Raw genomic sequence first — 26,955 nt, 5'->3', positions numbered from 1 at the left:
GCATACAGAATTGGGTTGAAAAACAGCAGTGTTCTTTGTTGTTGTTATCAGCACTGATTTGTTAACAGCAAATCATGTTTTAATAACTTACTTATATAATAGCCAGCAAAGGTTGGTTGATTGGTAGAGCCTCTGCTTTTAATGGCTCACGCAAAAAGTTATACAAGTTAGTAGTTGGAAGAGGATCAATCATTCGATGCTGTTGGCACACTCTCCCTTGATGAGTCTTTGGACTCCCTGGAAGTGTCAAATATAATAATAATAATAATATAACAAGATGACAAAGAAGTAGCTATAGCATTCAACACTAAATACAAGGATAATCTTTTTGAAATGAAGGCAATAACAAGTGGAGTAGTGTGGACAAATATCAGGATCTGGATCTAGACAATAAGAGTTATTTCTGCTTATGGTCACATAGAAAGTTCTGCTAAGGAAGTAGTGGGAGAATTATTTGAGGCATTGCAGAAAGTAGCTGACACAAAGAAAATATAAAAGTTGGTCCTTGTTAGAGATCTAAACAACAGAGTAAGAAATGCCTGATAAATACAAATGTTTTGGAAAAATCTGATTGCTGAACTTTGGTTAAGGACATGGAATTGTCATTAATAGCACTGTGTTCAAACAAAGATATGCATAAATTTACATGGAGAGAAGATGCAAGAAATAAGAAAAGGCTCATTGACTATGTTATTCTTGATAGTGGTATCGTTACGGAGGATAAAACTGAATATCATAATGAAAAGAAAAGTATGAATCAAAGTTGAACAGCTTTCAGGAGGTGAACTACAGCCTCAAATGCACAAATATTATTCAAGAAAAAAATAAACAAGTCTGAAAATAAGAACCAATCTTGCAGACTTAGTGGCAGACCCTGAAGAAAATATTCATTGAATCAGCCAGGAGAAGACCATTGAGGATCTCATATACTGAAAGGCAGACACATGGATGGGTGCAATTCTTTCTAATATGGAGGTGTTTTTACTTTGGTCATCAATGCAGGAGTCAAAAGAGAAAAATGATGCCAGGAGATCGGCTTATCTTTAGGTGCTGTAACAGTAGTAGCAATTTCAGCTTAGATAGTGTTATATCTTGGTGGCTTTGGTCTTATTGGCGTCTTATCTCTTATTTGTCCTATCTTAACTTTATCTTTTGTTATCATTAAATTTTAGTATTTTACTTATTAACAGTTAATTCGTTTGCCGACAAATTTATATTATTTAATGACTAAGCCAGCCGCAACTAAATTCTGATACACTAACCAAGATTACTTAGAAAGAAAATGCAGGGATCATGAAGTATGCAGTCGTGGTCCCGTTTCTTATATTATTAGTTGATTCCCCTTTTATGCACGGTTCGTAATTTTCCAAGCGGTAATTCAATCCACAGAAAGCATGCCAAACTCATTGGATTACACATAAAGAAATACGTTTATTTTAGCAGAAAACATAATGATACAAGTTAGTCAATCCTTAAATTAAAAGAGTCTGGGTTCCTTCCCTTTTCTTAATTTAACACATCCAAAATTTCTACACTGTAATCCTCTATACTGACACAAATTCCTTCACTTATATATATATATAAAAATCATCAGACTCTGACAACATATACTAAATAACCAATCTACTATCACACATGCTAATTACATATATATACAAGTCAATTCAGTAACTCTGACATAGATTTCTTGAGGCAATGCTCCTTGTTATATTTTAGACTTAATTCTCCCCAAAAATTTTCAATTTTTCCCCAAAACATTCAATTAGGTTTTAACAGTATAACATTATTATTCTTTAGACACAAACAGTTCGTAGCCTCGGTCTCCTACTTGGCTCAAGCCTAAAATGCCTTTTCCTTAGATATAGACAAAATGTCCAAACTGCAGACAGTTCTTGTAACACTTCACGGAAATGGGCTGTGTTCTTAAAGATCAGTTCTCCTTACTCCACGGTTACTCCAATATTAATATGAAAAGATTTCTGCTTACCGTTCTTGCTTTATCTGGATATTCGGATCTCTTTACTGTGCTTTCTTTAATGGCGGCTTCACTATTCCTTTGTTCCACACGAAACGAAACATTCTTACACTGAATTATACACTGACGTTAACTCATCAGTGGCCCTCTCTTCTTAGGAATCTGGATGCACTATAGCTGCAGCTTTGATCCACGTAGCACACATAGCAAGGGGAGATTCTTGCTACACATAGCAGCAAGCTTTTCACAGCTATACAGCCTTCCGCACAGGAAAAAGGTACCGACGAAACAAGAAGAAAAAGAGGACGATTCAAATCCCCGCCGAAACCTATATACTCCAAAACAGCGCCCTCACTTGGTGGTGTCGTCATACGTGCGGCGGCTGCCGATTGGATACCGTGGCCACGAACTATCTTCGACATGGCCTAAAACTATTATTAGCTTGCACACATCCTTTTAGAATTTACACATGATTTTCTACCTTAATAGATTTAACAAACCTTCTCTATTTAGTTTATGGGATACTTTAACATTGCTTAGAATTTACTAATCTGGATATACACATGTTCTTGGGTCATTAATGAGCACATTTTCTGTTTGGAGGCATAAGTATGTCCTTATCCACTCCTTCTGAACTAACCCTATGTTGGGTCGGAAAAGGGAGATGACTCATCACATTTTCTCGACACAACAATAGAGACACAACTCAGCAAAAGCTGTGACTAATGACCTTTGCAAGGAAGTATGAGGCATAACTCCCATCTGAACAGAATCTGAGTTATCTGCTGTTAGCTCTATCACAGTCAGACTTGGAGTATGTGATGGCTTTTCTCCATGTTTTTTAATTTAATGGGTTTTTTTTTAATGTATCGTCTGTCCACAAAAGTTTATAAACAAAAAGTACCATGGCCAGGCTAAGGAACTTGACTATAATTTTTTTATTATTTATATATATATATATTTTTTTATTTATTTTATATAGTCTGAAAATCTTGCTCTAGTGAACAAATATGGAACTTTTTTCAAGCCACATCAGGCCCAATAAGCAGAGCAGCAGTCTTCTATTGGGTGATGAAATTCATTTTCCACAAAACATCCATGCACATGTGAGATTCAAATCCATGGCCTATTGGACACCTGGTATATTAACTACTTGGCCAACTAGGCTGCCTAAATACACATACCGGCCACTGAATCAGAAACTTTCATTCAATACCTTGTGGGACCTCCTTTATGAGACTGCCAATACCAATCTTCTCCAAATCCCTGCATATATTCAAGCAGTCTCAGACAATGGAAATCTCATTCCTGACAGGCTCCCTTGGATCATAGTTACACTGCTTAGACAAGCAATGTGGGTTATTCTTCCCTGATCAAATACCTGGGATATCTCACTGTTTGAGAAACTAGTCAGCTCTGCTGTTTTCAAAATTGCAGTTCCACCCACAATAAGCCCTGTATCTAACTCTAAAAGATCCTTTGTTTTTCCCACTGTGATCAACACTAATGATGATTACTGACCAGCAGCATTCTTAAATAGTTGCCTAGAACATATTTTGCATGTACACTGCATAAATGATGTTTACATACATCTGCAGAAAGGTTTCTAATTTGGTGGCAGGTATGTGTGTGTTTCAATGTAAGCAGAGTATGATGCTGGATTTTTGTTACAAGGTACCTTTGGTATATTTGTTTTACTTGAATTACCTTGATATCTGCATTGAATCTTGGCTCAAAAAGTAAGCTAGTGTGTGGATTAGAAGAGTGGAAGCATTAGTCTGACCATGTAAAGGTAAAAGTCCAAGAGGTTCTTGGCATCATTATAATACCAAAAGACAATAAACTGGGATGTTTTTGACTGTGGGTGAGCAAACTCAGTGTACCTAAGGAAATCTGGTTAAGAAAAAATGAAGGGCGCTAAGAAAGTGAAGAGCATTTTCTAATATTTGAATAAGCAGATGCATGATTTGTGTTGCATCTCTTTCTTCTTGATCAGTGGAATTAGAAAAGGAAAGCCAGTTGTAATAATGGCTACTGTGAGTACCTAGGAAATTGAGTTCATTGTTTAGCTAACTAGACTGGAGAAAATTGAACTTAAGGGAGAAGAAGTTGAAGATAATAATAAATTTAGTTTAATCCTTTATCCAAGTGTAAGCAAATAAAGTTTCGCCTGAAAATATCTTCAGGACTGAGGTAAGGTGGTGCAACACCAGGAAACTCCGAGCAAAGGTGGAACAAGCTCTCATCACTCCTTGTCTCAGTATCTCCTTGCAGACATGTATACTGCTATGCATGAAGGGAAGGGCCACTACCCAGACCGGTTTCGACCTTTATTGAGGTCTCGTCAGTGGGAGGCAGACCCAAACGTGGAGATACTACGGCAGAAGCAATTATAGAGGTCATATTTACCTATACAAGTTGCCAACAGGAGTACCATCTTATTATTGAATTACTCTAGATTTAGAGAAAGATGTTGGAAGTTTATTTTGCACTTGGTTATTTATTTTGTTTTTGAACTTATTCTGAACATATGAATATTTTGAACATATGAAAAATAAGTTATTTAAACTTATTTTGTATGCTTACACTTGGATAAAGAAGTTGAAGAGTCAGAGATTTTCAACATTGGAGGAGTAGTAAACAGAACAGTAGATGAATATCACCCAATGGAGCAAGAAAACACTAAATGAGAGAAGATAAAAAAAAATAGAGGATTCTAGATTGGGTTCCTGGAAAGCAATGTCAGATTTCACAAAAGACAGCTCTATCCTTGTGATAAAAGGAATCATAAAGAATGCAATTAGGACAGGTTGTAATAGAAGATTATGCATCAGCTAATCTGGAGGCTTCCAGATACATTACCATAAATTTGTTCCCATGTGCTATCTGGTCATGTGCATGTAGCACAATTTTGCTGCTGCACCCTCACAAAATGCAGAATGCTTTTGATTTCCAAGGATGTTTGGCACTCTTCAAGAACATCTCCCAAAGTATGGAAAATGCCCACATCTCATGACTCTGATAAGCAGGGTCATGGTATTTCACCAGGTGATGAAGAAAACAACTATACCATTAACATTTCCAACAAATAGAAAGATATTCTTTTTATAGCATGAATACAATACTCACTGAATTTTCCAAAGGTCTGTTGTGGAAACAGACCACACTATGAGAAGGGAGAGTTGACAAATGGCAAGTATAGATGATGTTTACTTTGCGGCTACATAGAGTATCAGTAGCCCAATTCCTACTGATAAGAGGGGCACTCATTTTCCTCAACAAGCTCCTCTGTGGCTTATGGTTTTATCAATCTCCATCACCATTAATTAATTCCATATTTCAATCACATTTCACATACATTCCTACCATTTGATTTGAATACCTATAACTTATCTACAATGTCTGAATATATTTCAGACATGGCAAGTAATTCGGACTTTATATATATGAAGGTGGTCTGAAAAGTTCTCTGCTTCGACCATGGATGACAACACTATCGGCAAGATTTTTTTTTTTTAATTGGTACATCTGTCATAAGCATCTATGTGAAATTGCAAGTCATTTTGTTTGTCTGTATCCAAAAGTGTTGTCTGTATCCCTTGAAATGGATAAAATTGAGTATCATGTGGTTTATAAAATTCTTTGTAAAAGAAGGTGTAATGCCAAAAGAAATTCATTCGAAGTTCATAAAAGTTTATGGGCACTCTTCTCCTTCATTTTCAACAATTCAGAAATGGGCTGCTGAGTTTAAACATGGCTGTACCAGACTTGAAGATGATCCATGTGAAGGACGTCCAAAAAGTGTAACAACACCAGAAATCATTGATCAAGTGCACAATATGATATTGGATGAGCAGCGAGTTGAAGTGTGTGAAATTGCTGAGACTATAGGCATTTCAAAAGAACGTGTAGGATATATTTTGCATGAAGAAATTGCGAATGAAAAAGCTGTGCACAAGATGGGTGCCACGCTTGGTCACAGCTGATCAAAAATGCACTTGCATGAAAATCTCTGAATAGTGCTTGGAGTGTTTTAACAAGAATAAAACTGATTTTGTGCATCAATTTATTACTATGGATGAGACTTGGATTCACATTACTAACCAGAATTAACAAGAATAAAACTGATTTTGTGCATCAATTTATTACTATGGATGAGACTTGGATTCACATTACTAACCAGAATCCTAACAGCAGTCAAAACAGTGGAGACAGAAGCTGGTTGTTCAGCATCAAAGAAGACAAAGTCAGTTCCATTAGCAGGAAAGGTCATGGCATCAGTGTTTTGGGATGCTAAAGGCATTTTGTTTATTAATTATCTTGAAAAGGATAAAACAATAACCAGTGAATATTATTCCGATCTTTTAACCAGACTAAACGAAAAAATTTGTGAGAAAAGATGCGGTTTGCAGAAGAAAAAAAATCATCTTTCATCAGGACAATGTACCTGTCCACAAGTGTTTTGGCAATGGGAAAATTAAAGGATCTGCACTATGAATTGTTGGAACATCCACCCTATTCCCCAGATTTGGCTCCCCTCTGACTTCTATCTCTTCCTAAAATTAAAACTCTTCCTCGCTGGTCAGTGTTTTACTTCAAAAGAAGAGGTGATTGAAGCTGTAAATGGGCATTTTGCAGATCTTACTGAGAACCACTACAGGGACAGGATAATGGCACTAAAGCATCGCTGGAATAAATGTATTACTCTTAAGGGAGATTATGTTGAAAAATAAAAATAATTTTGAAATTATAAATTCAGTTTTTCATTGTTTAGGCCAAGAACTTTTCAGACCACCCTCATGTGTGTATGTATGTGTGTGTGCATGTGTGTGTGTGTGTGCATATATATATATATAGATATATATATATATATGTTATATATATATAGATAGATAGATATAGATATACAGATATATATCAGTAAAAGGTAACAACACTTACTGATTGTCTTGATCTTTAACCCATAATAATGATGAACCACATGGACTAGTATGATAGTGTATTCTAATTTTTCTAGGAAAATAATGCGAACAAAATACTTGGTCTTTCCAAATTCTCAGTGACCAATCATCTACAGTATAATGTAAATTTTCTGGCTGAACAGGATGACTTGCTATATCAGATGACACTACTTCTTCCACTTTCTGAACTATTATTGACTGGCAATCTAAAATACATACAAATTCTTGTTTCATAAGATGATTCTCCAAAGACATAATATCAGAATCAGTATAATGATAATCCTTTCTACCACGATGCTTACTTTTCAAATGACTACGACAATTAGAGTTATTTATTCTTAAATTAGAATTTAAAATAAGTAGAGGACTATTAGTTAACTCTGGCTGTAACTTTATGTGGGTATTAACTTCAAAATTATCATTTTTTTTTACTTCAGAATCACAACTGTGTAATGTTTCATCTTGAGGAAATATATTATGAATACATTTCTCATGATCATAAACTGGTTCAACATATACTGTAACATTTCCAATGAACTGCTTTCTATCGAAATCACAAGATAGTTGAAAATCATAATGCTTGATAATAATGTCATCTGTGTTGGCTAATAGTGGAAGATCCATGTTATGAGTGATCTCTTTTTCCATTTTGGTGAGAACTGAAAGAGAACAAAACAAATATGTAATGCAAGGGCTTAATGGCCCTACAAGAAAACAATAAAATACTTAACAGATTGTTTTAAGAATGCATCAGTTTATAACTATCTATAGAATATATTACTATATTAATAATAAACTATTATTATTATCAGTGCATCTTCATGGACTATTACTATTGTCCAGGCATATGCTACAAGAAGTCCTAAGATTTAGGGCAGAATGTCCATACTGCCACAACACATTATTATTATTATTACTGATACCTCCAGGGAGTCCAAAGACTCATCAAGGGAGGTCACCTACTCTACAGCTCTCTGTCTCCACCACTCAATCCACCAACTACACCAATGCCATCTACCGCCCACCACCACCACCACTACTAGTATTTTTCACAGACAATCACAAACATCCATGCCCATGGCAGGATTCGAACCCACAGCCTTTTGTTAAAGAGTGGATATGCTAACCACTCAGCCAACTAGGTCAGCACTTATGGCACTTCTTAAACTTATGCACTGACAACACAATCACCTCTGGAAATCCATTCAGTATATTCTGAGGAAAAATTCTAGTCTTTACATTCTTGCCAACTACATTCTTATTCTTTCATGAGTATCCCTCTTTCTCTCTCCTTTTGTCACATACTCAAAATTTTCTTATGCATATATCCTTTTGTATGTTACTATTATATCCTCTCTTCTTGACCAATCAATCAAATTCTGCAGCCTACAAGCTTGTAATCCATACTCATATCTGTTATTGCTATGTATACTCACCTGTGAATCTACTGCACAATTTCCTCATTCTCATAAAATACAGGCAAATAATTGCCTGGATGATTACTGTGTTTGCATTTAGTTGACTGGATTGCTTGTATCATTTTCAAGGTAACAGGCCTCAAGAGGTTTAGCATTGTTTTCCATATAATTATCACAATCTATTTATTATATTTTTCGATATTCAAATGATTCTCTGTGTTCTTTTTGCTCAGAAAACATATTTTCAATATGTTTTCTGAACTTCAACTCTGTCTACCAACATTTCCAAATCCTTAGTCTCATGAATTATTTATAGAGAAGTCCCATCGATTTTATGAACCTGCAAGCACTTCTGTCCAATCCTTTCCCTCATGCTGATACAGCTAATCAGAATACATCATGAAAATTATGGAAACACGTACTGTGTTAGAATAAAACTTTAGTTTAACATAAACCAAAATAAACACTCCACGTTTCAATCTTCACATTAAGGTCATCATCTGGAGTATACATGTATGTATGTGTGTGTATATATATATATATATATATATATACACAAAGAAACAGGCTGCACTACACTCTACATGGCATACTAAAGTTACTGACCAACCATTACAACTATTGGCCTGACCTCTGGTGGAAAAAAAAAACTTACTACATTAAAGCTAGGGTCCTATTATTATTATTATCTATTAGGTTACGAAATTAAATTAAGCTGGAGAACAACAGGCTTACAAAAAGGAAAAAATTAATAAATAATAAATTATTATTATTATTAAACAAGACCTCATGGAGTCAAAGACTCATCTAGGAGGTCCTTTTATCTTACACACACATCTCATCATACCGTGTCTTAAACACATTCAAACTACTTGTAGACACCACACTCTCAGGCAAGGCATTCCAATCACTCACAACTCTGCACGAAAAAAACCTGCCTCTCACTCCCTTACTCACACCCTCCTTATACAGTTTCCAGGGATGACCTCTGGTTCTCCCCTGATCTCCCACTATTCTCTGTAGAACTTCTCCACCATTGATCCTATAACAACCCCTTACCAACTTCTAGGTCTCTATCATATCTCCCCTCTTCCTTCTCTCCACGAGACTCTGCAAATTACATCTTTTCAATCTTTCCTCATACTCAACATTCCAGAGGTCAGAAACTACCTTAGTCAGTCGCCTTTGGACCCTTTCCAACATCTCTTCATCCTTCTGAAAACCCGGTGACCAAATCTGGGCACAATAGTCCAAGTGTGGCCTAATCAAAGCCTTATACATTGGAACAAGTATCTCCCTACTTCTACATGTCAGTGTCCTCCGCATCATTCCCAGAAGTCTTTGTGTTGTCTTCACAATTTTGGAGATGTGTCCCCTAAATTTTAGATCCTTATCCACTATCACCCCCAGATCTCTTATTTCCTCTACTTCCAACAATATATTCTCACCAAGCATAAATTCTGCATCCCATCTTTGTTTTCCAAATTTTAAAACTTTACATTTTGCAACATTGAACTCACATCCCCATTTCCATGCCCAATCACTCAATTTATTCAAGTCTTCTTGCAAGGCCACAACATCTTCACTACTCTTTATGGTTCGTCCCAACTTTGCATCATCTGCAAACAACTGAATATCTCCATCCAAATCTTCACCAATATCATTAATATATTAGTTAAATAGTAATGGCCCTAAAACAGACCCCTGAGGCACTCCACTAGTGACTTTCCTTTTCCTGGATATTGCACCCCCATACACAACTTGTTGATACCTATCAGATAGCCAGTCTCCAATCCAATGCACTAATCTAATATCCAAATCCATCTGCTCTAGTTTGACTGTCAACTTATCATGAGGTACTCTATCAAAAGCCTTTGCGAAATCCAAGTATATTACTGTGTATCCTTCTCATCTGTCCAAGGAAGCAGTCACTTTATTGTAATAAGTAAGTAGATTACTAAAACATGACCTCCCTTTAGCAAATCCATGCTGTCCATCAAAGATTATACCATTGTTGTCAACCCAACTCTGGATTCTAGTTCTCACAAGCTTCTCCAACAACTTAACCACAACACCTGACACACAAATAGGCCTATAGTTTGATGCTTGAGTTCGATCACCTCCTTTATGAAGTGGCACAATCTTGCCCTCCTTCCACTCTCTAGGAACTTGACAAAGTGCAAGACTCGTATTAAAAAAATATGTCAAGGCAGGTGTCAACTCTCTGGCACACTCCTTCAGAATACGTGGTGATATATTATCAAGTCCCACAGCCTTATTTACATCTAGTTTACTCAACTCCCCCAAACACCTCTTGCTCACTTACAGTCAGTCTCTCCTCCCCATCATCAACTGCTCTTAATCTCTCCATGAAGTCACATTCACAAGATTGAAAGATCTTTATGAATTGCTCATTAAGTATCTCCACAACACATTCTGCAACAGCTGTCTTTATACCATTTCCTCCAATCAATGTCATCCTTCCATAATCATTCTTTCTTTTGCTGGCTACATATCGAAAGAACTCCCTAGGATTCTTTTTAGCTTCATTAGCTAACTGCTGTTCATACCTCTCTTTAGCTACTCTCACCAACCAAGTCACCCTCCTTGCCTGGTCTTTGTAGACCTCATGAAATTGGTTACTTCCACTTCTCTTATGCTGTCTCCACAATGCCTTTTTTTTCTGTATTGCATGCTTAATCTCTTTATTCATCCATCTCACACCTACCTTATTTAACCTTCTCACCCGTGGTATACATTTAGACATTGCATCTACTAAATAGTTTTTGAAAATCCCCCAAGCTGCATTGATCTCTTTTCCAGCTAACTCCTCATTCCATGCTACATCTGCAAGCTGTCTCCTGAGCTCTTCATAATCACCCCCCTTGTAGTTCCACATATACCCTTTTTTCACAGGGGGTCCTTGCACTGCTGGCAACCACCCAGGTAATCACCTCATGGTCACTTTCACCAATTGGTGGATGATTTGACACCTCATTTATAATTACATCCTCCGATGAGATGACCAAATCCAAGACCCTTAATCCTCGTGTGCCCTCTGTCACATACTGTCTGAGGTAGTTATCCCTCAAAAACTCAAGAAACTCATTTTCTTTACTTCCAGTCGCTATCTCTTCAATCCAGTCTATATCGCAATAATTAAAATCACCCATAATGATCACCCTTTTCTTATTTGCTTGGCTTATTTGACTATACATTTCACTATCACCACCATCCACATTACCAGGTCTATAACAACATCCCACCAAGTATTTGATTCTATTCACCTCTATCTCACACCATACTGCCTCAAAACCACTGGCCCTATTTCCCTCTTGCATCTCTACCTTGTATGGACATAACTCTTTCTCTATCATCAATAGCACTCCCCCTCCCTTTTTATCCCTTCTATCCTCACGAAACACATCATACCTTTCCATCTCTATTCCTGTCAGGATGTCGTCCTCATCTAACCATGTCTCACTTATTCCAACAATCTCAGGGTATACAGACACAATTAGTGCAACCATTTCATCTGCCTTGTTTCTTATGCTTCTAGCATTGGTATACAAACACAACAACTCATTTTTGGATCTACAGCTAGTTCCACTGATACCATTCACTCGATGTGCTCTCTCCATGCTGGACTGGGGCCATTTCTCTTTCTGCTTCTTCATTTTAGAACCCTTTGCAACAACATCTGTTTCCTCTTGATCCCTGGTCATCCCATTACTTTCCTGCCTACACATGCTCTCACCTCCTCTTGGAGCATCCACCTTTCTCACGCTGTGTATCCCTGTCCACCCTGGGCCTCCCCGTTTCCCTGCTCCTCTTGCACACCCATTCTCTCATTTTCTATACTCATACCACTCACCTCTCCATTCATTTCCACTTCTTCAATCTCTCCTGTCTTACTCTCCTCCTCTTCCACATCACTCCCCTCTCGATCTGATTCATTTTCTCTATTCACTTCTCTACCTTCCAGCAGCAGTCTCTCCAAGCAACTCACACCATAACCACTCAAATGCAGTCCATCGCTCCCATACAGCTCACTTCGTCCCTCAAACTCATTCCACACATTAACAAACTGTACACCCATCTCCTCACACATTTCAGCCAGAATACCATTCATAATCCTTGCTCTCCGCCTCATTTCACCACAATCATACCTAGGCAACACACTGACCACCCTTCCTGTCACACTATTCTCTTTTATCTTTCCAAGCAGTCTCTTGACATTCATTTTGACATGCTCTTTGTTCTCTCTCAAATCATTTGTACCAATTAATACAATTAACTCTTTTGCTCGCTCCCGCCTCATATCCAATGCCTCAATCACTCTACTTATTTTACCGCCTGGAAAACATACCTTGTGCATTTTATCCTCTAGCACACCTTTAATAATGGAGTCGCCATATAACGCCACTCGCTCATCTTTCGTTAACTCTTTCATGCCATCGTGATTTATTTTAATAGTTTTGACCTGAATTCTCTTAATTTCATTCCGCATCCATTTCATTTCTTGCCTCATCCAATCTAATTCACTTTCCGAACCTCGCGACACATTCTCTCTATCATTAAATCTTTCTAACTTTCTAACTCTCGACCCCCTCTTCTCACATTCCCTCTCATTCATCCTTCTTTGTTTCCGTACTTTCGGTCCAACATACGTCCAACTTTCACTATCATTCTTCTCACTTTCACTCTCATTTATCCTTCTTTGTTTCCGTACTTTCGGACTAACATGCGTCCAACTTTCGCTATCATTCTTCTCACTTTTACTGTCATTCATCTTTCTTTGTTTCAGTACTTTCGGTCCAACATGTGTCGAACTTTCGCCATCATTTATTCTTTCGATTTTTTTTACTTGCGATTTCTGCATTACGCAAGTTCTACTTTCATTCGTTCTCTCAATTTCGTTTCTTTCCACCTCACTTTCGTCCCTTTTAACATCCGTTACGGTTGTCAAATCGCTCTTTTTCTTTTTTCCTGATTTTTTAACATTTTTTCGCTTCTCTTGCTCACCATCCATTTCTTTCAAACGTGCAATCGCGACACAATCAGTACTAGCACTTTCTGTCATCAATTTCATATTCGCATTCATTAGTTCTTCGTTCAGGTCACACTTCGCACACACCCTTCTTCCATCTGCACTAAACATCCACAAATCATTTATGTAATCGAAGGAATACATATAACAGACCTCACACTTAACGAAACGACTGAAATCTACATTCAAATCATGGAATGACAATGCCGCCGCCATTTTTTTTTTTTTCTCTCTGCCGGTTACTAGGTCTAATAATAACAATTTCGTAATTTAGTTTAGACAAGAAAAAAAAACCTACACTAATAATACCGGTAGCGTACAACGTTTACAGCCACTCTTACTCAAACAATTACGCATATATACGTAATTATTCCTAGTAAAAACTTATCTGAATCAGGAGCTCTTCAAAACACGTCCGCTGTACTTGGCCCACTAGCGCCCCCCTCCAAATAAAAATATTATTTATATAAGTATACACATAAATTACAACCAACTGGTATGGATAGTGGCCAATAAGTCAGGGTTTGCTGGAAACTAAGTGGGCTAAATGTGTGCCATACAAATTCTTGGGATTTTTACCTCCATTATTGTTAAGATTAGGGTGGTTAATCAAAATTTCACAGGCTTCTTTAAATTTCCGTTCATACCAGGTTTTTGTATTATTATTATTATTATGTGACACCTCCAGTGAGTCCAAAGATTCATCCAGGGAGAGTGTGCCAACAGCATCGTTAAATTGTTAAAATTGTTAAATTTAATGTGCCTTTTGTGCTCTTTTTTAATAGAGATTGTACGTCCAGTAAGGTAAGTTACAGGCACAATAGATGCAATAAACTCCAGGATATGCCAATGGGGCAGGGGGGGGGGGATCCTTAGAGGAGTTGAATATGTTTTTCAATTTTACAGGTGGTTTAAAAGTGGCATTAAGATTATAATGGTGTAGGATTCTATTAATTTTTTTTTTCTGATAACCCTTTAATGTATGGGAAAGCTATGGTTTTACTGTAATCTATATTTTTTTTTTATGAAGTTTTATGAAGAACTTTATTAATAGTATTTTTGCTATAGCCATTATTTATAAATGTATTGCTAATAATTTTTAATCCTTGTTTAAGAGCATGTTCATTAGAGTAAATTGTTATAGCTTTTTTTTAAGGGTGTTAATGACTCCAAATTTTTGCGAAGGGTGGTGATATGAGTTAGCATATATATTTTGGCCGGTATGTGTAGGTTTGCGGTAAACAGTGAAGGATAGATAGCCTGAGGGAAGATGTGTGACTAGTGTATCCAGGAAAGGGAGCGAATTCTGATTTTCAATTTCAATAGTAAATTATATGAGCTCATGTCGTTTGTTCAGGTGGCTAACGAATGTGTTTAACGCTTGGCGACCGTGTGGCTAGATAATGAAAACTGTCAATGTATCTAAACCAAACTGTAGGTTTTAAAGTAAAGGAATCAAGAGCACATTGCTCAAAAGCTTCCATATAAAAGTTAGCATTTGGGGGGGGGGATAGAGGTGAGCCCATGGACGTACCTTCTTTCTTGTAGGTAAAATTTATTTTGCCAATGAAGTAACCTGAACATAGTACGTGGACAAAGAGGGCAGTAATGTTGGGCGGAAATTTGTTCTGAAGGAGAAGAATTGTGTTCTGTAGGTTCTCCTTTCTGTCCAAAGAATATAATCTTTTACTCTTCACAGTGAACTGATAACTATTATTCTTTTGATTGATGTAAGATTATTCAATTCATTCTGCAAGAATCCTGCATCCCCATTATTTACAGTTATCCTCCCCAGTTTAAGCATCCTCAGAAAATGGATATTCTCCCTCAAATCAATTCCAATATCGAATATGGTAATATGGTAATAATCCAAGAAAAAAAAACTTTTAGAAGTGGTCGCTTGTCTTCCTCTTGATTCTACTACAGCATATAGAGGGTCATAACTTGTGTAGTACTGGAAAGAGCTCAGGAAACGTAAGTGCTATTTTGAGTGATTATTGGCAACATTTCATGAATTTTAGTGTTGTACTATTATTTTTGATAACAAAGTGTGTGTCTGAGTGATTTTTGGTGTGATTTCTATGTCATTTATTAGTTGAAATTGCCTTCTTAAAATATAACACAATGGCAGTATTTACAAGGTCAACAACATGGTCGCTGACCAGTGCGACTAGACAAGCACTGCAAAAATCAAGTGGCATTGACAACATAGACTTTCAAATATGATGATGTCATGAGTGTAGTATGTATGTATGCATGGTGGAGTGTAAGAGATGTGTTTGTTGAGTGAATGGGAGACAAGAGAAAGTATGGATTTATAGGAAGTGCAATATATTATTAGACCAGAAGGTAGTAAATGTGAAACAGACCGAAAAGACAGAAGATAGTGTGAATGAAAGAAATGAAAAGAAAAAAAAATGATAGTGAAACTGAGGAAGTGAAAGAATGCAAGAATGTGAAAGTGAAAGATAGTGATAAAGGAGCGAAAGAAAATATGAGTGAGGAAACAGAAGTAAGGTGCAGCAGAACAAGATGTAGAGAGACTGCATGACATGAGTGAAATTGTTGGAATGCAAGATTTGATGAAACATTTATTGAAAATGAAAAATGAAATGAAGAATATGCAGTGATATTAGATGTTTAATCAAAAAGAGTAAAAGAAGTGATGAGGGATTCCAGAATAGCAGTATATGGAGATTCCATTAGTTAGAGGATTAGTTAATAAGAGAGTCCAAAGGTCTACTATCCAGGAGGGAGAATGAGTAGGATAATTCAGCCGTTGGATATGAGGAAGAAACAAGCAAGAGAGAGATAGTGGTAATTGTAGGAACAAATGATCTAAGCGAACATAAGGAGCAGGTGAGGACATGTATCAAGAGGTTATTGAGAAGAGTGAAAGATAACAGTGTAGTGCTGAGGAATGACAATTATGAGTGTGATGAGTGCAAGAGATGAAGTGAATAATCAGGAGAGTGATGTTGAAGAGACAGAAGTAGTGTGAGAGAAGAGAGAATGGAAATGCATGAGGAAGATGGTGAGGGAGCTGGGGTGGACAGGGAGACATGACATAGAGAGAATGGATGTTGATGAAATGAATGTGGTCCTGAAGATGGAATATACTGAGATGATGGTGGGGAAAGTTGAGAAGGAGCAGATATATATAGTAAGTGGTGATAAAGGCGATTAGGCAAGGGGATGTCTGGTGGAGAAATCACAACCAACAAGTGGCTTGGATAAGACTGCTTATAGAACCTAAAAATGAATTACTATGTTTGTTTACAAATGCCAGAAGTATCAGAAGTAAGGGAGATGAAAGATTTCACTGACTGAGTGTATTCACTCCAAATCATTGGAATAAGGGAAACATGGATAGATGAAGATGACATTCTAATGGGAAAAGAAATGGAAGGATCGAGTATTTTTCGTGAAGATACAAAGAACAAGTAGCAAGGAGGGGGGGGGAGAGTGATGCTGATGATGTTAGCAGGGAAATTATGCACATAAGGTAGCCATGAAAGAGAGAAATAATGACAATTGTTATGACGTAGTGCGGTGTCAGAGAAAGGTTGACAGGAACACATATTTAGTTGGATGTTGCTACAGAACAAGGAATGTGGAGGGTGGTGATGTAGTAATGTATAAACAACTTGGATTAGTGAACAAAGGAAGGGTAATTATTATGGATGATTTTAATCATGGTAATATAAATTGGAATGAAGAGATAGCATTTGAGAATAAGGAAAATGAGGTTTTACATCTGGTCATTTCATCAGAGGATGTAATTGTGAGTGGGGTTTCACATTTTCCTCTAGTTGGTGAGTGATCACCTGTTATCTGTTGTCGCTATCCAACTACAGACTTTTCTCAGCAAAGGTTTTGAAATGGTTATGAAGACTTTCTAATGGTTTTGAAAGCATATGGTGTGAGGTAGAACTGGCCAAGACAGGATATTTAGTGGGGTGCTGCTACAAACAAGGGAGCACAGAGGGTGGGGAGCAGGAGATGTTTAGGCAGTTGAGCTTTGCAAGTGCAAGAAGAAGAAGAATGATTGTTATGAGAGATTTTAACTACAGCAGTATAAGCTGGAAAGAGGAAAATGCATGTAGTAATAAGGGAATGGAATTTCTAGAATTCTTGAGGGACAAATGTCTTCAGCAACATGTAATAAAGGGAACAAGCGGTTCAAGAGTTTTGGATTTGGTCATAGCATCCGAAGAGCTGATAATAAGTGAGATGACATCTCTCCACCAGTCGGAGAGATTGACCATGTGGTTTTGACTTGGAAGATGAATAGACATCAAAGAATGATTATAATAGTCTTAGGTATCAACTAGGGACAGTTCCATGGAGAGCAGAATTGGAAGGCCAGGATATCATTAGTGCTTGGGAAATTGTGAAGGAATATTTGTTAGCAGCAATAGTAAGCTGTATCATAAAGAAGTGGACACAATTTGGTGTAAAGTGGATAACAAACAATATCAAACAGGAACTGCAGGTGAAAGGAGATTATGGAAGAGGTGTGGAGGACAGATACACAAAGAATATAAGACACAGGCCAGGAGAGCGACCAGTATCGTGAGGAAGGTAAAACTTGAATATGAGAAGAGATGGGCACTAAGATCCAAAGAAAATCCTACAGAATTTTTTAGCTATGTGGCCAGTAGCAAGAAATGATTGTGGAAGGATGACATTGTGGAATAAAAATGGGAATAGAGGGACTGATGAAATACTCCAGGAGAAGGTTTTAATACTAGAGGGAGAGAGCAGGTTCAGGGTTTAGAGGTGCAAGAGGGGAGTGTGTTCCAAATACTGAGTACTCTGGATACCAGTAAAGCTGTGGGACTGGATGGCATTTCACCACAGGTTTTGAGAGAATGTGCTAAAGGACTGAGAGATCTGTTGACCTGGCTCTTCAATAAAAGGAAAGGTTCCCAAGTAATGGAAGGAAGGTAAGATAGTGCTGCTGCACAAGGGTGGTAGAAGATTGGAAGTCCATTTTGTGTGTCATCAGAGTAGTTGTTAAAGTCTTGGAGAAATTACTGAGGGACTATATACAGCGGCGGGCAGGTGAGGGTAATGTTATCTGTGAGAATCAACATGGATTTTTAAGGGACACTCTTGTTTTAGTAATATGATTGCCTTTTATAACAAAGTGACAAAAGCAGTTGATGAGGGAAACTTATATACTGCCATTTTTTTGGATTTTGCAAAGGCTTTTGACAGGGTGCCACATGATAAGCTGATATTTAAATTTCAGCATATGGGTTAGTCAAATGGATTCAGGATTGGTTGCCTGATAGGTATCAGAGAGTTATGTATGATGGGACAATATCAAGATAGCAGAAGGTCACAAGTGGGTTTCCAGAGGGTTCGGTACTTGGTCCTGTATTGTTTAACCTTTATATCGATGACATTGTCAATCGATTGGAAGGGGATATTCAGTTGTTTGCAGATGATGTGAAGCTGGGCAGGGTTATTAGTAATAGTGCAGATGTGGCAGCCTTGCTAGAGGATTTGAATAAATTAGAGAGAGATGGGAAAATTAATGGCAGTATCGGTTTAATGCAGTAAAACGTGTCATGAAGTTTGGGATCCATCGATGGGAGGATGCATACTCGATTGGAGAAGCTATAGTGGAGAAAGTAAGGGAGACAAGAGATCTGGGGGTGATGATTGATAGAAAACTGAAATTCAGGGAGCATATTGCAAAGGTGGGAAAGGTAACCCAGAGGACTGCTGGAATACTGAGAAGGACGCTGACCTGCAGAGATAAAAGAGTTATCATTCCGTTGTATAAGACACCGATCATACCACACTTAAGACTACTGTTCTCAGGTTTGGTCTCCAGGATTTGAAGGGGACAAATTAACTGTAGAAAAGGTACAAAGGAAATGTGGACTGCAGAGGGAATGTGGACTGCAGAGTTTGATAGACAGAAGGAGAGGCGATATGATCGAGACATTTAAACTGTTGAGAGGCAGTTGCAGGGTTGACACTGGAGGGTTCTTTCACTTGGTGGAACGGCAGGAAGGAGTGATGACAATTGACCATCGCTGGAAGTTAAGAAAGGAAGCTGTGAGCAAGAGAGAGTGAGGAGTGGTTTCTTTGCATAGAGGTGGTTGAACCGTGGAATTCATTGCCTGAGAGAGTGGTTAGAGCAAGAAAGGTCAATGAGTTGAATGAGTGGTATGATAAACTTTGTGTTTCCTAAGAACAACTTTCCACAATGAGTCTTTTGACCCCATGGAGATCTGGATGATAACAATAATAAAGTGAAAATGTGCATGAAAACATTACTTTGCATTTTAATCCTTTACCCAAGCATAAGCATGGGTAAAGGTTTGGAACAAGAATATAATTTCTTGTAAGGTATAATATAATTGTAAACAAAGTAGTTCTAATAAGTTGATAATAAAGAGTATTGCTTCCAGAATGTTTCAAGGAGATAAGAAGTAAATGAATGGTATCATCATGAGTGAAAATGTGGATACAAATAGAAGTATTCAAAATGGTAGGTTAGAAATTTTGGGTGCAAACCATTAATAGTGAAATACAATGTAAGTGAAAAATTGTATAAAGATGGAAGTGATGTAAAAGAGAGAAGAATGAATGGGAGGGGGGATGAAAAAATGGTAAGAGTGGTGGAATGAAGAAGTAGCCTAAGAGACTTCAACATTACACAGAATGTTGTACTGGACATTTGCAGAAGTATGCAAAGGAAGAAAAAAAGAGGACAGTGGTTCAAAGAAGCATTAGAGAAAGGATACAGATGCTGTAGATTTGATTAGGGGTGTGCTTGATTATTAGATGATGAATCAAACTATGATTTTCAGATGTGAAGATTCCCAATGTGCTTAAGACTGACTGTGCAAAAAAACAGAAAGCAAAATTTGCAGGGCTGGGTAAGGAAATAAAGGAAAATAAAGAAAGAAAGGATATGATTGCAACATGCAAGTTGTTGAGAAGAGCTTTTTGGCACATATTAAAAGAGATTCTTCAATTCTTCAACGGAAATTGGAGGCAGGAAGTGAATGCATGAATGAATTTGAAAAAAAAAATAATAATAATAATAATAACAACATGAAGAAGAAATAAATATTTCAATGAAAAGAAACATACATAACACTTTTTGTGTTGATAATTGCAGAAAAAACAGAAAGCAAAATTTGCAGGGCTGGGTAAGGAAATAAAGGAAAATAAAGAAAGAAAGGATATGATTGCAACAGGCAAGTTGTTGAGAAGAGCTTTTTGGCACATATTAAAAGAGATTCTTCAATTCTTCAATGGAAATTGGAGGCAGGAAGTGAATGCATGAATGAATTTGAAAAAAAAAATAATAATAATAACAACATGAAGAAGAAATAAATATTTCAATGAAAAGAAACATACATAACACTTTTTGTGTTGATAATTGCTAATATCAATTCTTCTTTAGAGGATCTTACATTCTGTTCAGAAAAAAAAAAAAAATTTAAGTTATATCATTTCATCAAATTCCATAGTGATAGTAGAATAAATTATCAATAGAAATCAGCAGAAAAAAGGAAATGGCTGCATATACATAAAGTTCAGTACTGTTTTCAAATAGCAAAAATCATAATCAAATAATAATCCTACCTTATGCCCTCAGGATGAAAACTAACTTTATGATCTTGGGATTTATTTTTATAGCAATCTTACCCACAAAACTTGGGAATACTGGCAGGACACTAGAACCATCCAGATCAGGATAGATAAGCTGGAAACCCACACTGGATGTATACTTATGGCTAACAATGAGCAACAAGCAGACAATGAACCTATCTACTATCTGACTTTAACTAATATCTAATGACACAGCAAGATCCTAACTCATAGCCTGTCAACAAACAAACACTTTACTCATATAGTCACTGAGTGAAGTAAAGATATTAAACCTCAACTATAACTACAAGCTCTACTTCTCATCTTGAAAATTAAGCACCTGAATGCAGATTTCAGGACTGTCTGCAGATTAGCTGGAAAAGAGATCAATGCATCTTGGGGGATTTTCAAAAACTATTTAGTAGATGCAATGTCTGAATGTATTCCACGGGTGAGAAGGTTAAATAAGGTAGGTGTGATATGGATGAATAAAGAGATTAAGCATGCGATATTGGTTACTTCCACTTCTCATAAGAGAAGTGGAAGTAACCAATTTCATGATGTCTACAAAGACCAGGCAAGGAGGGTGACTTGGTTGGTGAGAATAGCTAAAGAGAGGTATGAACAGCAGTTAGCTAAAGAAGCCAAAAAGAATCCTGGGGAGTTCTTTCGATATGCAGCCAGCAAAAGAAAGAATGATTATGGAAGGATGGATTGATTGGAGGAAATGGTATAAAGACAGCTGTTGTAGAATGTGTGGTGGAGATACTTAATGAGCAGTTCATAAAGATCTTTCAATCTTGTGAATGCGACTTCTTGTGTATGGGGGAGCGATGTCGAGGAAAAGGAAAGTCACTAGTGGAGTGCCTCAGGGGTCTGTTTTAGGGCCATTACTATTTAACTTGTATATTAATGATATTGGCGAAGATTTGGATGGAGATATTCAGTTGTTTGCAGATGATGCAAAGTTGAGACGAACCATAAAGAGTAGTGAAGATGTGGTGGCCTTACAAGAAGACTTGAATAAACTGAGTAATTGGGCAAGCAAATGGAGATGTGAGTTCAATGTTGAAAAATGTAAGGTTTTAAAATTTGGAAAACAAAGATGGGATGCAGAATTTATGCTTGATGAGAATATATTGTTGGAGGTAGAGGAAATAAAGAGATCTGGGGGTGATAGTGGATAAGGATCTAAAATTTAGGGGACACATCGCCAAAATTGTGAAGACAACACAAAGGCTTCTCTGAATGATGCGGAGGACACTGATGTGTAGAAGTAGGGAGATTCTTGTTCCATTGTATAAGGCTTTGATTAGGCCACACATGGACTATTGTGCCCAGATTTGGTCACCGGGTTTTCAGAAGGATGAAGAGATGTTGGAAAGGGTCCAAAGGCGACTGACTAAGGTAGTTTCTGACCTCTGGAATGTTGAGTATGAGGAAAGATTGAGAAGATGTAATTTGCAGAGTCTAGTGGAGAGAAGGAAGAGGGGAGATATGATAGAGACCTACAAGTTGGTAAGGGGTTGTTATAAGATCAATGGTGGAGAAGTTCTACACAGAATAGTGGGAGATCAGAGGAGAACCAGAGGTCATCCCTGGAAAATGTATAAAGAGGGTGTGAGTAGGGGAGTGAGAGGCAAGTTTTTTCGTGCAGAGTTGTGAATGATTGGAATGCCTTGCCTAAGAGTGTGGTGTGTGCAAGGAGTTTGAGTGTGTTTAAGACACGGTATGATGAGATGTGTGTGTGATAAAAGGACCTCCCAGATGAGTCTTTGACTCCATGATGTCTTGTTTAATAAAAATAATAATAATTCTACTGTTGCTGCTTTTATATACTAATACATCACAATTATTTTTCATTCGCTCAAAATTGTTTAGTAGATGCAATGTTTAAACGTATTCCACGAGTGAGAAGGTTAAATGAGATGGGTGCGAGATGGATGAATAAAGAGATTAAGCATGCGATACAGAGAAAAAGGGCATTGTGGAGGCAGCATAAGAGAAGTGGAAATAACCAATTTCATGAGGTCTACAAAGACCAAGCAAGGAGGGTGACTTGGTTGGTGAGGGTAGCTAAAGAGAGTTATGGACAGCAGTTAACTAATGAAGCCAAAAAGAGTCCTCAGGAATTCTTTCGATATGTAGCCAGCAAAAGAAAGAATAATTATGGAAGGATGACACTGATTGGAGAAAATGGTATAAAGAAAGCTGATGCAGAATGTGTGGTGGAGATACTTAATGAACAGTTCATAAAGACCTTTCAATCTTGTAATGTGACTTCATGGAGGGATTGAGAGCAGTTGATGATGGGGAGGAGAGACTGACTGTAGGTGAGCAAGAGGTGTATGGGGAGTTGAGTAAACTAGATGTTAATAAGGCTGTGGGACTTGATAATATATCACCATGTATTCTGAAAGAATGTGCCAGGGTGATGACATCTGCCTTGACATATTTTTTTAATGAGTCTTGTACTCGGTCAAGTTCCTAAGGAGTGGAAGGAGGGCAAGATTGTGCCATTTCATAAAGGAGGTGATTGAACTCAAGCATCCAACTATAGGCCTATCTGTGTGTCAGGTGTTGTGGTTAAGTTGTTGGAGAAGCTTGTGAGAACTAGGATCCAGAGTTGGGTTGATAACAATGGTATTATCTTCGATGGACAGCATGGATTTGCTAAAGGGAGGTCATGTTTTAGTAATCTACTTACTTATCACAATAAAGTGACTGCTTCCTTGGACAGAGGAGAAGAATACACAGTAATATACTTTGATTTCACAAAGGCTTTTGATAGAGTACTTCATGATAGGTTGACAGTTAAACTAGAGCAGATGGGGTTGGATATTAGATTGGTGCATTGGATTGGAGACTGGCTATCTAATAGGTATCAAAACGTTGTGTATGGGTGAGCGATATCCAGGAAAAAGAAAGTCACTAGTGGATTGCCTGAGGGGTCTGTTTTAGGTCCATTACTGTTTAACTTGTATATTAATGATATAGGTGAAGATTTGGATGGAGATATGCAGTTGTTTACAAATGATACAAAGTTGGGACGAACCATGAAGTGTAGTGAAGATGTTGTGGGCTTACAGGAAGATTTGAATAGATTGAGTGATTGGGCATGGAAATGGGGATGTGAGGTTTTAAAATTTGGAAAACAAAGATGGGATGCAGAATTTATGCTTGGTGAAAATATATTGTTGGAGGTAGAGGAAATAAGAGATCTTTGGGGTGATAGTGGATAAGGATCTAAAATTTAGGGGACACATTGCCAAAATTGTGAAGACAACACAAAAGCTTCTGGGAATGATGCGGAGGACACTGACGTGTAGAAGTAGGGAGATTCTTGTTCCATTATATAATGCTTTGATTAAGCCACACCTGGACTATTGTGCTCAGATTTGGTCACTGGGTTTTCAGAAGGATGAAGAGATGTTGGAAAGGGTCCAAAGAGACTAAGGTAGTTTCTGACCTCTGGAATGTCGAGTATGAGGGAAGATTGAGAAGATGTAATTTGCAGAGTCTGGTGGACAGGAGGAAGAGGGGAGATATGATAGAAACCTACAAGTTGGTAAGGGGGTTGTTATAGGATCAATGCTGGAGAAGTTTTACAGAGAATAGTGGGAGATCTGGGGAGAACCAGAGGTCATCCCTGGAAACTGTATAAAGAGGGTGTGAGTAGGGGAGTGAGAGTCAATTTTTTTTCGTGCAGAGTTGTGAATGATTGGAATGCCTTTCCTGAGAAGGTGGTGTCTGCAAAGAGTTTGAATGTGTTTAAAACACGGTATGATGAGCTGTGTGTGTGATAAAAGGACCTCACAGATGAGTCTTTGACTCCATGAGGTTTTGGTGTGGTAATAATAATAATAATAATAATATGCTGCAACTTTTTTTTTTTTAAGTATATGACTAGAAGATATGCATAACATAACACTAATTTTATGAACTTGGAAAAATCAAGATGACATTCTTTGCTGTTGATATCCATCACAGAAGAAAAACCTGTACATTTCTAAATGTTTCATAATCAAACTTACTGTTCATGTGATTTTTTTCCAACTTCATGGTTGGCTCAGCACTTTTTTGTGATCTGACAATCTGGTCATTTTTTTGGCCATTCATTAGTCAACCATATTCTGTTCTAATATATTTATGCGCTCTTGTGCCAGTTTCTCTGTTTCATAAGAAGAAAACTCTGAGTTCACTGCTGTTTCCACAAAAATTGGCAAACAGCCTTGTTTGAAAAAGGTCCATAAAATACATCCTGCCAAAGACAAGATTTGAAATGATCTCATCTCTTTCTCAGCTAATAAGTAGTGAAATCACCAGTCACAATATATTATATTATATTCACAATATATTAGTAAATATTCATTAAATTAAAATCACTTTTTAAAAAGAAATATTGGTTGCAGTCATGTGATTTACATGGCATTATACATGTGCAGTCATGTATAATGCCCCTTGCAAAATGACGATTTTAGTATTATCTTTTATTACATCAGTGTTTCTTTTATTTTTATTTTCATACTGTGTAGTAGGAATGGATTCCTTCCCCCTTCTCTTGTTAGTTTTCTAGAGGCATTATACCAAGCAAATGACTTTGAAGGGAAAAGTGCCACACAAAATATATTTTGGTTATCTTATCATTATCACATATATCTCCATTAAATCAGAAATTCATTGTCAGTGACTCACACTAACCATTATTCATTCCATACCTATCTATTGTACTTCTTCTTAAGCTCATTCATTGTCAGAGAACTCACAACCATCTCTAGTAATCAGTCCAGTGACGTTTGCACACACTAGTGTCCGTGCAAACGAAACTTCAAGAGGTGACGCCTAAAAATGATGAGTAAGGAGAGAACTAGGAGTTATCATGTCCCCTCTTTTTCATGAACCTACTAAACTTTGCAATCCACATATCTTCAATCTATCCTTGGAGGCAGCATTCAACAGACCTGCCACCATCTTGGTCACTTGTCTCTGGATCCTCTCTACCACCTCCTCAGCCACAAGAAATACAGATCACTAAATCTGTGCAGACTAGTCAATAAGCAGCTGTATCATAGTCTTATAAAGAGGTATAATAACCATTCTATCTCCACTTGTCAATGTGTTCTTCACGAACCAAGTAATCCTTGAGCTATATCACCAACTTCTCCAATATGCTCTCTGAACTCTGTTTGCCATCATTATCATCCTGCTTAAATCTCTAGCCTCATCAATTTCTTGTAATCACAGTAACATCAGTGCAATACAAAATATGTAATATATTTCATTCTTAGGTGCATAACCTTATATTTGCAACATTAAATTAACAACTATCATCCTTTGCCATACTGCCAATTTATTTAAATCATCCTGCAGGATCTGTATATCACCTTTATTAATTGTTGTTCTGAATTTTGCAATTATCAGCAAATGCACTGAATACACCCCCTTAAATTATTCCCTATATTGTTAATATACAAATTAATACATTTATACCAGGCATCACACAAATATTAAATTGTCTTGCATTTCCAGTTTACCATCTTTCAGGCATGCGATGAATCATTACATATGCTTTCTAGAGAAACCAAAGTTATATTAGAAGGGGGAAAGAGAAATTTCTTTAAGAGAAATTTTATACATGTGAGAATTTATGAAGTGCTCATGGCCGGACTAAGACAATTTTGCGCCCTGGGCAAACTCCTTCTTTGGCACCCCAACGTTTTGTTTTTTTGTTTGTTTTTTTTTAATATTTAATACTTCCTGATTGTAAGTAGGTATAGATTTTCTCAAATGATTAATAATTTCATAACTTCAAGATTTCTACTTATCATTTCTATTTACTAACAAAAAAATAAAATAGTACATACAAAAAAAAAATTACTAAATTATTGGTTATTAAAAATATTATGGGTTTTACACTTTTGATTTTAT

At 37.1% G+C, this 26,955-nt stretch overlaps 1 protein-coding gene across 8 annotated transcripts in view; it reads right to left on the bottom strand.

Annotated features, from left to right (window-relative positions):
- The window catches only part of LOC150095182 (aminopeptidase O-like), a 727,093-nt gene that overhangs the window by 657,382 nt on the left and 42,756 nt on the right, over nucleotides 1-26,955 (bottom strand). For 6 of the 8 annotated variants that reach the window (XR_016550145.1, XM_090411274.1, XM_090411273.1 and 3 more), the window contains exon 2: nucleotides 6,917-7,595. The exons of the other annotated variants lie outside the window; for them this stretch is intronic. Coding sequence is in view for 5 of the 6 variants with exons in the window: in XM_090411272.1 (XP_090267398.1) it covers nucleotides 6,917-7,595 (679 nt within the window). In the remaining variant the exon portion in view is untranslated. The remainder of the gene's footprint in view (nucleotides 1-6,916; nucleotides 7,596-26,955) is intronic. 8 annotated transcript variants of the gene reach the window in all.

Source organism: Typopeltis vanoorti, chromosome 21, assembly GCF_054136105.1.
Source record: "Typopeltis vanoorti isolate ZY-2024b chromosome 21, IOZ_Tvanoo_1.0, whole genome shotgun sequence".
NCBI lineage: Eukaryota > Metazoa > Arthropoda > Arachnida > Uropygi > Thelyphonidae > Typopeltis > Typopeltis vanoorti.
Note: the sequence above shows the minus strand (reverse complement) of the source record. Positions and strands in the feature narration are given on the sequence as shown.